The 16,091-nt window shown below is 39.8% G+C and overlaps 1 protein-coding gene across 1 annotated transcript in view; it reads left to right on the forward strand.

The window, feature by feature from the left end:
- Nucleotides 1-15,206, forward strand: part of MTFR2 (mitochondrial fission regulator 2) — a 34,023-nt gene extending 18,817 nt beyond the window's left edge. Inside the window, exons 5-9 of the mRNA XM_077486806.1 lie at nucleotides 891-1,015; nucleotides 1,090-1,319; nucleotides 1,428-1,743; nucleotides 3,583-3,763; nucleotides 10,208-15,206. Coding sequence (XP_077342932.1) covers nucleotides 891-1,015; nucleotides 1,090-1,319; nucleotides 1,428-1,743; nucleotides 3,583-3,763; nucleotides 10,208-10,282 — 927 coding nt within the window. The 3' untranslated portion in view covers nucleotides 10,283-15,206. The remainder of the gene's footprint in view (nucleotides 1-890; nucleotides 1,016-1,089; nucleotides 1,320-1,427; nucleotides 1,744-3,582; nucleotides 3,764-10,207) is intronic.
- The last annotated feature ends 885 nt before the right edge of the window (nucleotides 15,207-16,091 follow it).

Raw genomic sequence — 16,091 nt, forward strand, 5'->3', positions numbered from 1 at the left:
TGATGGCTATATTACTTTTGTCAGCCAAGCCCTGCACAGCTGCCATCTCCCTGTCGAGTGAGAGCCCAACCATAACTTTCCTAAGCAGTATTGTCAAAGCGGAACTAAAAGCAGTAGTAAACACCGCTTGGTCACATTGCATGTGTGCCAGGATAACTGCACTGTAGAACATGCATGGAAGTGATTTCATCCTACGCTGGCCAATTAAGACAGCTGAAGGTCGAGGTATCTATTGGGCAATTGAAGCGGAGGTATTACTGCCTTTAGTTTCACTTTGAGGCTGCCATAGATGGCCCAAATTTTGAAAGGTGTGTGGGTGGCCATTTCATCACAATCCAGCTTGACAAAAGTAGATTGCTGGGTGAAAAAATGTCAGATGGAACAGTGATTGCATCTAATCTGTTGCAGTCACTATTTGGGTATTCTGACACCATGGGTGCTAGCTGTGTGAATACAATAACTGTCAGGGGAGATTTCTATAAATCAAATTGTTTTCCCTTGCTCAGCCTGTGGTCTGAACAAGAGAAAACAATCATGCATATGACTAGATTCTCCTCTGTTTGATTATGTTAGCACATTTTAGTTATTACCCTCACTTATATTTCTGCACTTGCATAACATGGAGAACTTTGAGTGCATTGGAAAACCGAGCTAAATATTTTTTTTCTTAGATTTTTGCCCACATATACACTTTAAAATAAATATACTACTAACTGGAATATCAAAGTTCTAAACATTGTCACTGCAAGCACAAATTGTGACTTTATAAACTTTACGATAACTGTTTTTCATTAAAAGTACATTATAGATTTCTCTTAACATACTGTATGTATTATTAAATCTATAGATGCATGTATAATGTTCCCCTTTTTGCCAATCTCTTCCTGAAGCGTGTTTTAGGCCCCAAAGTACTGCAACCTAGAGAAAACGAAATGGTCTGTAGGCCTGATATCCCATCTCTGGCTGATGCCCCATTTCTGGTGGATGATGATGTTACATCTTACGCAAGATTAAGGTAATTTTTATGTCCTGTTCTCATGTGGACAGCACTTGTGTTTCTCAGACTATAATAATGACATCTTTCATCAGGCATCTTTCATCAAATATGTCAGTGGGAGAATATACCTTGGCAAGACCTAGTGAAGTGAACCCAGGAATGACCATGATTATTCAGAGCAGCAATACTTTAGAAAATGTTTCTTTAGCATCAAGTGAACATGCAATTCAGAAGATAGCAGCATTGGAAGATGAACTGATACAGCTAAGAGCACAGATTGCTGTTATTGTCGCCATGCAAGAAACAAGAAGCACACGTTCTTGTAAGTTACTTGCAGTCATTTTTGGGAGAGAAGTGTTGTGTGTTTATTTTTATTTTTATTTTTTCTTGGGTATTAACTTGATAACTCTTTCTTCCCTTTCATGTGCAGGTTCTGAAGCCTTGTCATTTGATAGCCCTTGTAATGCTCTTCCACTTCCATCTTTCACCTCAACACCTATTAATGCTCAGATCCTGCTGTCTACACCTGCTCCACCCCCTCCTCCACCGCCTCCACCACCACCTATCCCACCTGCTAAGATTAACTCTGCAAAGTCCGCAATTGATCTCATCAAAGAACGTAAGGCAGCTCACAGGCAAAGTCCAAAAGAGGTAGATGCAGCAGAAAAAGATCATTTGCAAGCGATGCCCAGTATGATGGATGTTTTGAAGGACATAAATTTGATTAGACTTCGTGCTGTTGAAAGGTAAAGATTATCTATAGTGTTTTTAACGTAGAATAGCCAAAACGTGTTTTCCAATTTTGAAAGCAAGGTGTAGGATTAAAACGTTTTTATTTTATTTTTTTTAATTACTGTCCTTTTCCCTGTAACATACAAATTAAGAGGAACTCTACTCAAGATAAAATACTACCTTTTGACAGCTAGTACCAGAACAGATGAACTTTTTAGTTACCTACCCCCCTATTCCTGTACTGGTTTCAACTATGGAATTCCAGATTTCTACTTGGTTACAATGGTCACTAGGCAGGAAGTTGACATTTTACATTACATTTTAAAGTACCGTATATACTCGAGTATAAGCCGAGATTTTCAGCCTCTTTTTTGAGGCTGAAAGTGCCCCCCTCGGCTTATACTCGAGTCATCGCTGTCTGCCCGCTCGATCAGCGTGTCGAGCAGACAGACAGCGGCCATTCTATCATTCAAAAGCCGCGCCTCCGGCTCCGCCTTCGCCTGTGATAGGCGGAACACTGAATTTCCCAGCAGCCTGTGTTCCGCCTATCACGGACATCGTATCATCCTCGTACTACGGACGAGGATGATACGATGTCCGTGATAGGCGGAACACAGGCTGCTGGGAAATTCAGTGTTCCGCCTATCACAGGCGAAGGCGGAGGCTTTTGAATTTTACAATGGCCGCCGAGGCGCCGACGAAGAGGGCACGGGACGGAGGCAAGGCAAGGCACGGCACGGGACGGGACGGAGGCAAGGCAAGGCACGACACGGGACGGAGGCAAGGCACGGCGGCAAGGCACGGCACGGGACGGAGGCAAGGAGGCAAGGCACGGGACGGAGTCTCGGGACAAAGGCTCGGGACACAGGTAGGCTGGACACGGACACACACACACACACACACACACACACACACACACACACACACACACACACACACACACACACACACACACACACACACACACGGATGGATGGAGACACACACACACAGGGATGGATGGATGGAGACACACACACACAGGGATGGATGGATGGAGACACACACACACAGGGATGGATGGATGGATGGACACACACACACACAGGGATGGATGGACGGACACACAGGGATGGACGGACACACAGGGATGGACGGACACACAGGGATGGACAGGCATGTCTCACCCTCGGCTTATACACGAGTCAATAAGTTTGCCAGTTTTTTTGGGGGTAAATTGGGGGCCTCGGCTTATATTCGGGTCGGCCTATACTCGAGTATATACGGTAATTGTTATTTTAAAAAAAAATGTACCTTTTACAAACACACCATACACTGGTTAGAAAACAATTGCACAGAGTGGTTGAGAACCTCCTCTTCTGTTTTTTTTTACCATAATGCAGAGAATGCATTGAAGTGAAAAAAAAATTGCCTTTTTAGAATCACTTTAACTTGTTCAATGGCAACACAGACTGCAATAAAACCTGAAAAAAGTTATGGCTGTTTCTATGTTTTACTAAAATTAGAAAAATAGTTTTGGCAGGGGTCAAGCTTTGTAGACATGTACAGCACAGTTATTGGGCAAATTGGGTTTCATCTGCTGATAATTGCACTTGTAAGAGGAGTGGACAATTCCTTTGTGCAGTAGTTCTTTATTTTCTTATCAAATGACCAGGAAAGTAAATTCATTATATGCTATCTGTGAACAACCATGATCCAGAACTGTAGTGTCGTGTAGGATGTTTGTGGCCATTTTGGCAGTTTGTCCTTCAAACATGCATAATGCAAATGGCTCCCTTCTTCTTCTTCTTTTTTTTTTTTTTTTTTTTTTTTTTTTTTTGTGTGTGTTAATATTACTTTTTTCTTCCCATTAGGTCCCCAGGGGGCACACCTTTAACAAGAAAAGATAAGAAGAGGCGTTCTCTTAATGACCCTGCAGCTATTATAGCTCATGCACTGAAGCAAAAGTTTGCACATAGACATAAAAATGAGTCATTTGACAAGGAGAATAGATCTCATGAGGAGTCCCCGTTCTCCAGTCCTGAGACACCAATGGTACAGTATAAAAATATGATCCAAGAATACTTGTTTGTCTGCTCCAATGATGCTTGATATCCGTTTATTGCAAGTTTCTGGTTTAAAACATGACCACTTGAGGGCACATTCCTTTCAGTATATTTTGGGAATGCCGAGGCTGAGGACACCAGCAGGTCACTAGTTTTATTGTTCACAGTGCTAACCTTAATGAATAGACTGGTTAATGGTGCGCTGTTCCTTTTTTTTTAAATGGTGAACTGATGTGATGATGAACAAAATATAGTGAATAAACAAAATTTCTACCAAAGTGTTCAAACATAAAGTGTGTGTGTGTGTGTATAAATATGATAGCAACTTGGTGATGCACATAAATTATCATAAGTGCATTATTTAAACTGTCAATGTGCAAAAAATTTTGCAAAATTAGGTTAAATTAAAGTTCAAGTCCATACACTTGATAAAGGGTGTGACAAGTGAAAATGGTATTCAACTCAGTGGCTACCAGTGTTCAAGAAAAATGGCTGTGTTCCATCCACAAGAAAAGAGAGTGGCCTCTTACCAGATCTGATGGATCCCTATTACAGAGATCAAGTAAGCTTATGCTGGAATGATCACAGGTGTGGAGATTTCAAACGGAATGTCTTGATACACTTGCAGGGATGAGCTCCAGGTGTTGACATATGAAAATATATCGTATATGAAAAGGGAGAAGCCTCAGAGTGTAAATCAGCCAATTTTATTTATAAAAAATGTATGATGAACTTGCATAGAGGTTAAAAAATTCCAGCATGAATGATATCTCTAGTGGCTGTGTCAGTCTGCCAACTAGATCAGATAGTGTTGCAAGTACTCTCCAATCCAACACGTTTCCACACAACTGACTTCTACTGGAAAATGGAGATGCAATGCCAGCCAAGGGCTTATAAAGAAGAGGTGGCACCGGAAGTAATTCAAAACTACTTCCATGTTTTTAAATTAGCAAAAATGTGTCTGCTTGCAATGATTCATCATTCTCAATCTATTAATCCCTTCATTTAAAATCTCCCTGCAGGTCTAAATGCCTGTACTATGAAAAAAAAAAAGAGAGGGAAAAATAGCATATAAGCATATCTTTTGTATGTGTGCAGTACACACCGTTGCCATCTAGTGGACCAAATATAAAATTACAACTAGATAAATTGAGTCATCCAGTTTCCAAATTATTGTCTAGAAGATGTAAAAAATGAAACCATACAAATATGCTAATCAACGATGAATTAAACTATAAAGATTATATAAAACACAAATGCATATATATTAAAAATTAATAGGTGTGTGTAGATAGAGATAGTTAGATATAGAGATATATATCTCTGTCTCTCACAGTACAACCCTTTAGTCAATATCCTAAAAAAAAAAAAGGGACACACACACTTGAGGTGAAGACTAAAGGGCACATAACTACATGTAGACCAGCTATATACCTTTATTAAAGAGGCTATAACCAAAGACCTAATATTGACAAAACTAGTAAATCTTAGATAGAACCCATTCACCCATAGAATATAAATGCACAGTGTCTGATTATTAGAACCAGACACATAATACAAATCAAACATGAAGAATTAAAATGGTTGTTAAAAAAAAAAATGTTATACTCACATATAACCTATTTATCCACAACATATGGACACAAAAAATTGGCTGATTTTACACTGGGGCTTCTCACTTTTCATATATGATCTTTTGAACACATGGAGCTATAGTAACACATTCTGTTTGAAATCTCCACACCTGTAATCATCCCGGCAAAAGCTTTCTTGATCTCTGTAATAGGGATCTATCAGATTTGGTAAGAGGACACACTCTTCTCTTGTGGATGAAACAATTTTCCATTTTTATTGAACACTGGTAGCCACGGAGTTGAATACTATTTTCACTTGTCACACCCTTTATCAAGTGTATGGCATTTTGTATGGACTTGAACTTTTTTTTTATTTTAACCACTTGGTTCCCACACTACGTCTATTGACGTCATGGGCTTTCAGTGGTTATATCTAAATGATGCCTGAGGCCACAGACATCATTCAGATATTGCCGTTTTCAGCCGGCGATTCCCTGCACCATAAGGACGATCATAGCGGCTGTTCCGCCGCTTGATCGTTCTTGCGGGATGGGACACCCGCCGCCCTCCGGTGCTTCTACCGACTCGCCGTTTCCATCGGTGAGTCGGTCACAGGATCCGCCAGCCCCAGCAAGTAACCATAGAGATTTCCGGCGGACTAGATTGTCTCCGGAGTCTCTATGATCGTTCGGAGGCCGGGCGCGATGTTATGACGGCCTCGGTATTCAAATTAACGGCGCCGATCTGGCTAGGAAGCCAGGATCGTGTTTTTTTTAAATTTATACTTCCCAGCCTAGAGGTGAGATATGGGGTCTTATTGACCCCATATCTCACTGTAAATATGTCCGATCATGCCATATTCCTATTACAAGGGATGTTTACATTCCTTGTAATAGGAATAAAAGTCATCAATTTTTTTTGTAAAACGAAAAAAAAAAAAATAATTAAAGCGCCCCTGTCCCCATGTGCTTGCACACAGAAGCGAACGCATACGTAAATCCCGCCCACATATGAAAACGGTGTTCAAACCACACATGTGAGGTATCGCCACGAACGTTAGAGCGAGAGCAATAATTCTAGCCCTAGACCTCCTCTGTAACCCAAAATATGTAACCAGTAAAAAAATGTAAAGCGTCGCCTATGGGGATTTTTAAATACCAAAGTTTGGTGCCATTCCACGAGCGCGTGCAATTTTGAAGCGTGACATATTGGGTATCAATTTACTCGGCGTATCCTCTTTCAGATTATGCAAAAAAATTGGGCTAACTTTACTTTTTTTTTTTTTTTTAAGCATGAAACTGTTTTTTTTTTTTCTGAAAAAAAGTGTTCGAAAAATTGCTGCGCAAATACCGTGCGAGATAAAAAGTTGCAACGAGTGCCATTGTATTCTCTAGGATCTTTGCTTAAAAAACATATATAATGTTTGGGGGTTCTATGTAATTTTCTAGCAAAAAATTGGGAATTTTACATGTAGGAGAGAAATGTCAGAATTGGCCTGGGCGCGAAGTGGTTAACCTAATCACTGTATTTTGTTCATCATCACATTAGTTCACCATTTAAAGGAACAGCACACCATTACCCATTTCTATTATTTTATCCCTTCCAAGATTTGAGTGGCAGCATACCAGACTAGCACATTGATATAATTTGACTTATTTAACCTTAATGAATACCATATGTATGTTGTCCCAAGTAGTTAATGGATATCCAGTAGTTTTGCAAAAGATGCCCATTCAGTTCCCCTCCTGATAATCCATCTATGTCAGCATATCTGCATGCAGAGCTAATTCCTGGCTCTGGCTTCAAGTAATCTTCTGTTCTCAATGGACACATTGATCTGTGCTTCATATCACCTTTTATACATGACAGATCCACTTATGGAAAATAACAAATTATTTTTTACAGAAAGTTTTTACAGTGGTGTCTCCTAGCTAGACGTACGTATTGCACCATAGGCAACACATTCCAGGCATTAGGAAGCTGGAGAAATCCAATGCATTTCAAAAGATGTCTTCTTCAAGGATTATGTTCCACTCTGCAACATAAATCATTTTTTTAGAATCATCATAACTCTTCTATGGCATTATTTTGTATCATATCTTTCACAGTGAACTTGCAGAGTATTATCTATCTTGTCAAAAATGCCGTTCCGAAAGTGTTGTGTATACAGGCAGCACCGAGGTTTCAAAACGCAGAACACAAGGAGCATTCAGTCACCCCACAAGCCAGGGTCCTTAACTCAGTAGAGCAAACTATTATATATAAAAAAATATTCATTATATAAAATCTCTCATTCAAGGGATATACTTCATTGTTAAAGCTATCTACTTAAGCCTCTAGGGTTCCCATAGGGATATATTTGTACTTACAGTCTGAGAATATATATATATATATATATATATATATATATATATATATATATATATATATATATATATATATATATATATATATATATATACACACACACGCCAGACCGTGTTTTAAATGGCTAATGACTAGTGTGTGGGAGTCTGCTGGGTGGACACCCATCCAGGGTCTGTCCTCTTGGCAGTCAGATGTAGTGAAGATGGCGGCGGTCTTACTCCCTGGCTGTGCATGTGCATCACGATGACGTAGCATGCAGTTAAGTCGCTGCTGGCCTATGTCATTGCTCTGGAGACCAGCTGATGCCAAAGGGATCCGCCGCTGACACAGTGAGCTGGCATCTCCCACTGACGGATGTGTCGGGGACGTGCCAGCAAAGACATTCACTTAAATGTAGACCGTGTCAGCAAAAACATGCATTAATTTTACATTACAAACATGCTATACAGTGGGGAAAAGAAATATTTGATCCCCTGCAGATTTTTTAAGTTTGCCCACTTACAAAGAAATGAAGGGTCTATCATTTTTATCATCGGTGCATTTTAAATGATGCAGACATAATATCAACCAATAATCCAGAAAAAAAAAACACATAAAACAAATGTTATAAATTGAGTTGCAGTTCAGTGAGTAAAGTATTTATTTGATCCCCAAGCAAGACATGACTTGGCACTAGGTGGAGAAACCCTTGTTGGCAAGCACAGAGGTAAGACGTTTCTTTGTTAGTGACCAGGTTTGCACTAGGGCTGCAACTAATGATTATTTTCATAATCGATTAGTTGGCCGATTATTGTTTCGATTAATCAGTTATTAATATTAAGAAAAAGTGTGGTGTATAATTTAGTTAATATGTAAAGTTTTTAAAAAATGGCAATTTATTCTTAAATATCTCTGTATGCAGTGGTAAAAAAATAACCAATTATATGGTAAGTATACTGTATATACTATTAGAGGATATATACTGTATATACTATTAGGGTGAATCTGGTAAATATCAGATTCAGAGATCAAATCTTTTCTAAATACCCAGCAGCTGAAAAAAGCACAGATATGAACGTGTCCCATAGGAAACCATGTAAATGAACTGTAGTGTATTTCTGCAAAAAGCACCAAAAAACACATGTGAACCAGGCCTAAAACGTTTGTAACATAATTTTTTTTTTTTTTTTTTTACTGTAGAACAGTGAAAGTAATATTTACAGTAGTTTGCTCTTTTTGAATTATAAAGGGCTCATTTTATTTTTTTTACCCCCATTATGTTACTGATCGATTATGAAAATAATAAACTATTATTTTCATAATCGATTAGTTGTTTCAGCCCTAGTTTGCACACCTCTCGGGAGGGCCAGTTCACACTAGATGCAGTTCCGTGCATTTCCGTTTTTTCTGCACCAATACAGTCAGTTCCGATCAGTTTCCGCACCAGAAACTGACTGCATGGTGTGAACTAGAGCCATTGGAATACATGGAAAACACTGTGCAAGCATTTTTAGTGCAGAAAAAAAGCACACGGAACTGAACAGAACTGTGTTTGGTGTGAACTGCCCCTGAAAATAAAATGCATGCACAGTGTTTTCCATGTATTCCAATGGCTCTAGTTCACACCATGCAGTCAGTTTCTGGTGCAGAAACTGACCGGAACTGAGTGTATTGATGCAGAAAAAACGGAACTGCATGGAACTGCATTTGGTGTGAACTGGCCCTAAATCCTTAAAGATTCTTGGCTGTCACTTGGCAACTCGAAGTTTCCACTCCCTCCATAAGTTTTCTGTAGGATTAAGGTCTGGAGACTGACTAGGCTACTCCATGACCTTAATGTGCTTCTTCCTGAGCCACTCCTTTGCCTTGGCAGTATGTTTGGGTCATTGTCATGCTGAATGACCCATTCATTACCCATCTTAAGTGTTCTGGCTGAGGGGAGAAGGTTCTCATCCAAGATTTTACGATACATGGCTCTGTCCATTGGCCCCTCAATGTGGTAAATTCAGTCTGTACCTTTTTAGCAGAGAAACGGCCCCAAAGCATATTTCCACCTTTGTGCTTGACTGTAGGGATGATGTTCTTAGGGTCATAGTCAGCAATTTTTCTTCCTCCAAATACATAGATTTCCCCCTCCTCAAGAAGGCAAATGCAAACTCATGCCAACAAAAATCTAAATCATTCAGAGAAGGATTGGGAGAACGTGCTGTGGTCAGATGAGACCATACATTGAGCTCTTTGGCATTAACTTGAATCGCCATGTTTGGAGGAAGAAAAATGCTGACTATGACCCTAAGAACACCATCCCTACAGTCAAGCATGCCTCACTAGTCGGTGGCATCCAACTCATTGGATGTTGTTGGCCTGAGTGGGGGTCTTCTTTTGGCAGTTAAAATGGATAACGATCCAAAGTCTGTCATGAACTATTTAGTACAAGTCACGCTATATTAGTTTATATAATCCAGGTTTGCTTTTATTATGTAATTTTTACAATCTCTAATTTTTATCCATAGTTTGGGCGCCATCTACTGAAGCCAAAAGGGCAGAGAGCTATGAAAGAAATTCCAAGAAAACCGGCATTCAATTAATCTGCACCCTATGTTCAATGAATTGCACTGAACTTAAAAAAAAAAAAAGATTGTCTATGGATTGTCTTCCATTTGGACATGTTTTAAAAGACTGCTTTACTGTAAGAGTTTATCAGTTTTGTTGGTTTTATGTGATGTGGGGTTATATGACTTTTTTGGTCTACAAAATGTCCAAATTTTAAGTAATTATTGGTAAAATACAACTGTCATGAAACCTTCCCAGTACAATGTCCCTTGCCATTTTCATCATATCATGCTCCCATTTATGTCACAGGATTATACAAACTGTTTTGTTCTCCTTGGGCCCCAAATATATCTGGTATCCCTGTTTATATATGTTTACACTCCTCACTTCACATATTATCTGCTTTGTATAGGTGTTTGCCGCCTTCTGTACATGGGACAATGGTTATTATGGCTGGTAATGTTGGCATGGGGAATGTCCTGCTTAATAGTGCTGTAAATATCATTCGGACATTGCAAAAGAAATCTTCCTTTGGGTTTTATGGTATTTTAATGTAAAAGCTAGATGTTTGTACACTGTACCTGGTAATGTATTTCCTTTTTAAAGTGCATCTTATCCATAGAAGGCAAAATGACAGTATTTCTTAGTAAGCATAGTAAATGTTGTTGTTTTTTTTTTTTTTTTTTTTATAACTTTCCAGTGCTTCCCCGGGAGCCCAGAATAAAAGACCTACTATAATTTGTGAGGGCTGTAGGGAAACCTGATTAGATCTGTGTCCATCTAAGGTGGGTGGGTGGTTGGGTCTGGTAATTGAAACATACTTGTTCAGCCTATTGTAAAATGAATCTCTTATTTTGCCTTTTTTATAGGTATATATTAGAGATTTGCTTCAAGTCCGCTTAATGTGTGTTACCCTCCCATCCCTTTCCACCTATCCCTTTGTGCCAGACCTGTTCGCTCATTGTGCATAACTCCGTAAGAGTTTTAAATGTCTTATGCACCCATAAACCAGGGAGTTTTGTGGAGTTAAATCCTATCTTTTAGTTCTTGGGAGTTTGATGTGCTTCTACTTCAATTATATTACAGTTCAAAGCAGAAGAGTGCACTGGCAGGAAAAGACTGTTTTTGCATCACACTCTCTACAGATGGTTCTTCTATACCACTTATCAATCTTTAAGAACTGATTAAGAGTTTTTGCAAAAAAAAAAAAAAAAAAACGATGGAAGAGTGCTATTTACTTGCAAGGAAGCAAAGAATGATGGGGGATATAGGAAAAAGTGGGATACTCGTGAATGTGAAGAAAGTGACAGTTCCATGGGGCGTGCGGAAGAGGATTTAAAGTGACACTAAACTCTAGTTTATATAGAAAGACATCTATTCAAATGTGTATGCTTAATTTAAAAATGTACTTTTCATTGCCCTGCGCCTCCCCCATATCCCCAAATTCAATTATTTTTTTTATGATGCTGTGATCCAATATCCTGTTGGAGGGTGGCCACGTTCCTACATTCAGTGGGACCATGGAGAACAAACATAAGCACCCTCCGGGAAGTCGGATCACAGCAGGAAAACAAAGAAATAGGGAGGAGGCTGAGAGTAATAGAATGTACGTTTTTAAATTAAGAATGCATACTTAAATATCATTTTTAAATCGGAGTATAGTGTCCCTTTTAACAAGTTCAGGTATGACCAATAATTTTCAGATGCTTACTTTACACGTCTACAAAAAGTGAGGGGCACTGGAATCACAGAGATGGGAAGGCATGAACAGCAATTAAAATGTCAGAAGTTCTGACCCTTCCTCACTCTACGCAAAATGTGGTTTTGTCTCTGCTTGAGTTAGGCTTTAATTGTGTTTACATAAAACTAGGATACACACCTGAATTTGTCTTGATATTGGCCCACTGTAATCTTCTGCACAGCAGGGCCACGAATCCGAAAGAAAGAGGTGACAGCACAAGAAGCCACTTTAAAGTGATCGTAAAAGCTTACCTGTAGGTTAACATAAAAATTGAGTTTACTACCACTTTAAGTTTTAGTGCATTGCTGTTCATCTAACACTGAAAGTTTCCTGACAGGAGAGGGTACAGAGTGATGAATTTATTAGTGTGTTGCTAATTTTTATTGTCCCGTTTTATAGGCTTTGACTGTTTGAAGTGTAGTTTTAGCATAAAAAAAAGTTTTTTTTAACCACTTCAGCCCCGGACCATTTGGCTGGCCAATGACCAGAGTGTTTTTTGCGATTCGGCACTGCAACGTTTTAAACTGACAATTGCGCATTCGTGCGACATGGCTCCCAAAGAAAATCCTTTTCCCCCCCACAAATAGAGCTTTCTTTCGGTGGTATTTGATCACCTCCTGCGGGTTTTATTTTTTGCGCTATAAACAAAAATACGTATTCTTCTACATATTTTTGGTTTAAAAAAAAAAAAATCACAATAAGCATTTGATTGGTTTGCACAAAAGTTATAGTATCTACAAAATGGGGGATGGTTTTATGGCATTTTTATTTTTTTTGTAGTGGTGGCGATCTGCGATTTTATTATTTTTTATTTTTTTAGACCGGACACTTTTGCTGCTATTTTGGGACCATTCACATTTATACAGCGATCAGTGCAATTAAAAATGTACTGATTACTGTATAAGTATGACTGGCAGTGAAGGGGTTATCCAGTAGGGGGCGCTGCTGGGGTTAATTGTGTCCTAGGGATGTGTTCTAACTGGGGGGGGGGTGGGCTATGCGTTTCACGACACGGAGCACTGCTCCCGATCACAGGGAGCTGTGATCAGTGTCCTGTCACTAGGAAAAATAGGGAAATGCTTGTTTACCCATTCTTCCTCTCCGGGAAATGATCGCTGGTATCCCCGCAGACAACGAGTCTGCGGGACCTGTGATCACGCCCACAATGGCACGTCTTAAAGGTCAACGTACAGGTACGTTAATATGCCTGTACGTGCCCTTCTGCCGATGTATATTGGCGTGAGCCAGTCGGCAAGGGGTTAAGAGTATAGCCAAAGCTTTTTTTTTTGGTGATGCTTCTCCTGTGGGCCCTAGGAATGTACTTGTGCTCTCCTGTGACCTAGACTCAGCTGACAGTTGGCTAAAGATGTCACAGAATGGCTCCAGGTTCTGGAAGGGTCCCAAAAATAATGTTGGAATCCACGCAGAGTCCTGATCGGCTGCTGGCTCAGCCACTTGGTGAGCCGCTGAGAGCATTAACCAGCAAGTGCTGGAGGGGCAGAGCAGAGAGCGCTGAATGACAGTCACCATTCTCTGCTCAGAGCAGACAGAACTGCAAGGGACAGCTGCAGCAAGAGGGTGAGTACGTTTTTTATTTTATGTTTTTCACACTTCTTCTTTAAGTCAAACTCCAGCCAAAACTTTTTTTTTTTTTAGTTTTGGGCAGGCTTTGTTGGATATTTTATTGCTCGTCTGAGTGGAGAGATTTTTCTTAACTTCCTGTCTGAAAAAGAACAGGAGGTAAATTAAATCTTCCCAAAGTGCAGAAATCCCACCTCTGATATTTACATTTTAATTTTTATGTTCTGGTGACGGTGAAGACCAGGACAGTAAGTAAGTGAATCTTGCATAACCTCTCCCGCACCCAGCATTTTCTCAGTTTTTGCTAGTGTCCTCAGTTGATGGACAATACAGCACCTCACTCTGCTGAGAAAGTTTTCCTTTTTATTGTGCACCCCAGATGTTTTGGAACTACATTTCCCATGATGCTCAACTACAGAGTGCATGAGCATCATGGGAAATGTAGTTCCAAAACATCTGGGGCGCCAAGGTTCGCCATCACTGTTCTAGAAAAACTTTGTGCCATTTTGGATTAGCCCTTTGGATCTGGGATATGGAATATGCTGGACGTCTCCTTTTACAGTTCAAGTTGTGACCTTGGGTCTCCAGGTGGTGTGGCACGCCTGGGGATGCTCGTTCTACAAATTCTTTCATGGGGTAAAAGGCTGGCTCTGGATAGTGTTTTGCTCAGGACATACTTTTACTTCTTTTTCCCAATGTGTTGGATAATTGGCAGATAGCCATAGGGATTTATTATATAAGTGTTCCAGATCTCCACCTCCACAGCAGCTGTCCTGTGAATAACCTCTTCCAAACTTCCAAGAGTTGGAAGTAGAGGAGAGAGTCTGAGGAAGCATGTTCCTCTGAAGCAGACAAATCTTCACAGAATAAACTGTAGCTTTGACTATTTCCCAGGCCCGAAAAGCTACAGTGCGACTCCTAAGCAAGGTGGTGCATAAGAACTTGAAACTGTCATTGCCAGAGCATTCGGGTTGGGTCATGGAAGGCACTCCAAAGCAACTAAATCTTTCTGCTACACCCTCATACGGTGGAGGAAGTTTACATGGACTGGCCTCACCTGGATAAGGTTTTTGCTTATCCTAAATAGTTCTCACAATAATATCCAATGGATGGCCACTAATGGGGAAAAAAAAAAGTACCCCACGGTGCCTTGTCTAAATAAAATGCTAAAAATTCCAGTGGATGATGTTCTGGTGTTTAAGGACCTTGGTGGGTGCAGCTATGCAGCCCATGATTGCTTCTGTTGGAGTTTGCCTTTAGAACCACTTTAAGCTTTGCTGTTTTGCTAATGTCCAATCACCAGGAGGTGAAACATAACCCAATGGTCTAAAAAGCCATTTCCTGTGTATCCCGAGAAAATGATTTTACAGGTATGTCAAAAATTCTTTTTTCCCAAGGCCGTATGTAATGTGCTTTTTCCATTGCACTTTTGAGACCTAATGTGAAGAGTTAGTACAGCTGTTTGTATGCTTTTCTGTATGTTTTTTTTTTTTCTCCCTGTAATGTTTTGATTTTTGTAATTATGCTGCTCTCTAACAGATGTTCATAGTTTTTCATTATTGCATGAAAAGTGCTGTATATAAAACCATTTTGTAAATAGTTTTAAAATAAAGCCTTACAAATGTCTGCCCTTTTAAGACCTTGTTGGCTGTTTTTTATGTTTTTCATACAGTATATATTTTGTTTCCTAAATTTGTCAGTTATAACATTCATTCTAAGACTTTACAACAGATGTGTGGCAGACAAATACCTCCTTCTAATATAGTTATGTATTCATGAGCTACATGCATGCAGTTTTATACATGGTTTGTTTTTAACGTTTTGTGGTGGTTGTGTGTTTTTTTTTTTTTGTTTTTTTTGTTTTTTTTAGCACCTCAATATGTATTTGCATTGGCCTGCTGTAGTTCTGGATTCAGACTGCGAAAGCTGTAGCATTTACACTAACAAAAAAGGTTGTCTGCCAGAAAGGCCTGACACCCCGCTTTGACATTAGGGTTTTGACAGCTGCAGCAGGCATGTGCAGGCACATAGACGTGCACTGAAGTAAGAAACTTTGCTTTGGGCTTGGCTAAATTGTTCTGAATACTGGATTTCGCTTAAAGAGGTATGGTTAGAGTAGTTTGAAAGGTACATGTTTGTTTGTTTTTTTTTTTTTTGTTTTTTTTTTTTTGTTTTTTTATGCATGAAGGTAAAAAACCCTCTGCTTGCATCCAGCAATGTGCACCAGAGCACATCCTGTGCTCATTACGGAGAGCGGCAGCCATTGGCTTCTGGTGCTGTCAATCACAGGCAGGGAGAAGAGAGTTGAGGGGGCAAGAACAAGCTGTGTTCTGTCACTTCTGTGTGTCAGTGGACACACATCCAAGCAGCTTGCTATGGGGGGGGGGGGGGGGGGGGCAGAATCATCGGCGGGGGAGCCTAGAAGAGGAGGAATGGGGTTGCTCTGTGCAAAACCAGAGAGCAGATAAGTATAACATGTTTGTTGTTAAAAAGAAAAAATATTGCCTTTTAGAATCACTTTT

The sequence above is a fragment of the Lithobates pipiens genome, unplaced genomic scaffold (assembly GCF_037356315.1).
Source record: "Lithobates pipiens isolate NorthernLeopardFrog02 unplaced genomic scaffold, aLitPip1_a1.2 Scaffold_18, whole genome shotgun sequence".
In the NCBI taxonomy this organism is placed as follows: domain Eukaryota; kingdom Metazoa; phylum Chordata; class Amphibia; order Anura; family Ranidae; genus Lithobates; species Lithobates pipiens.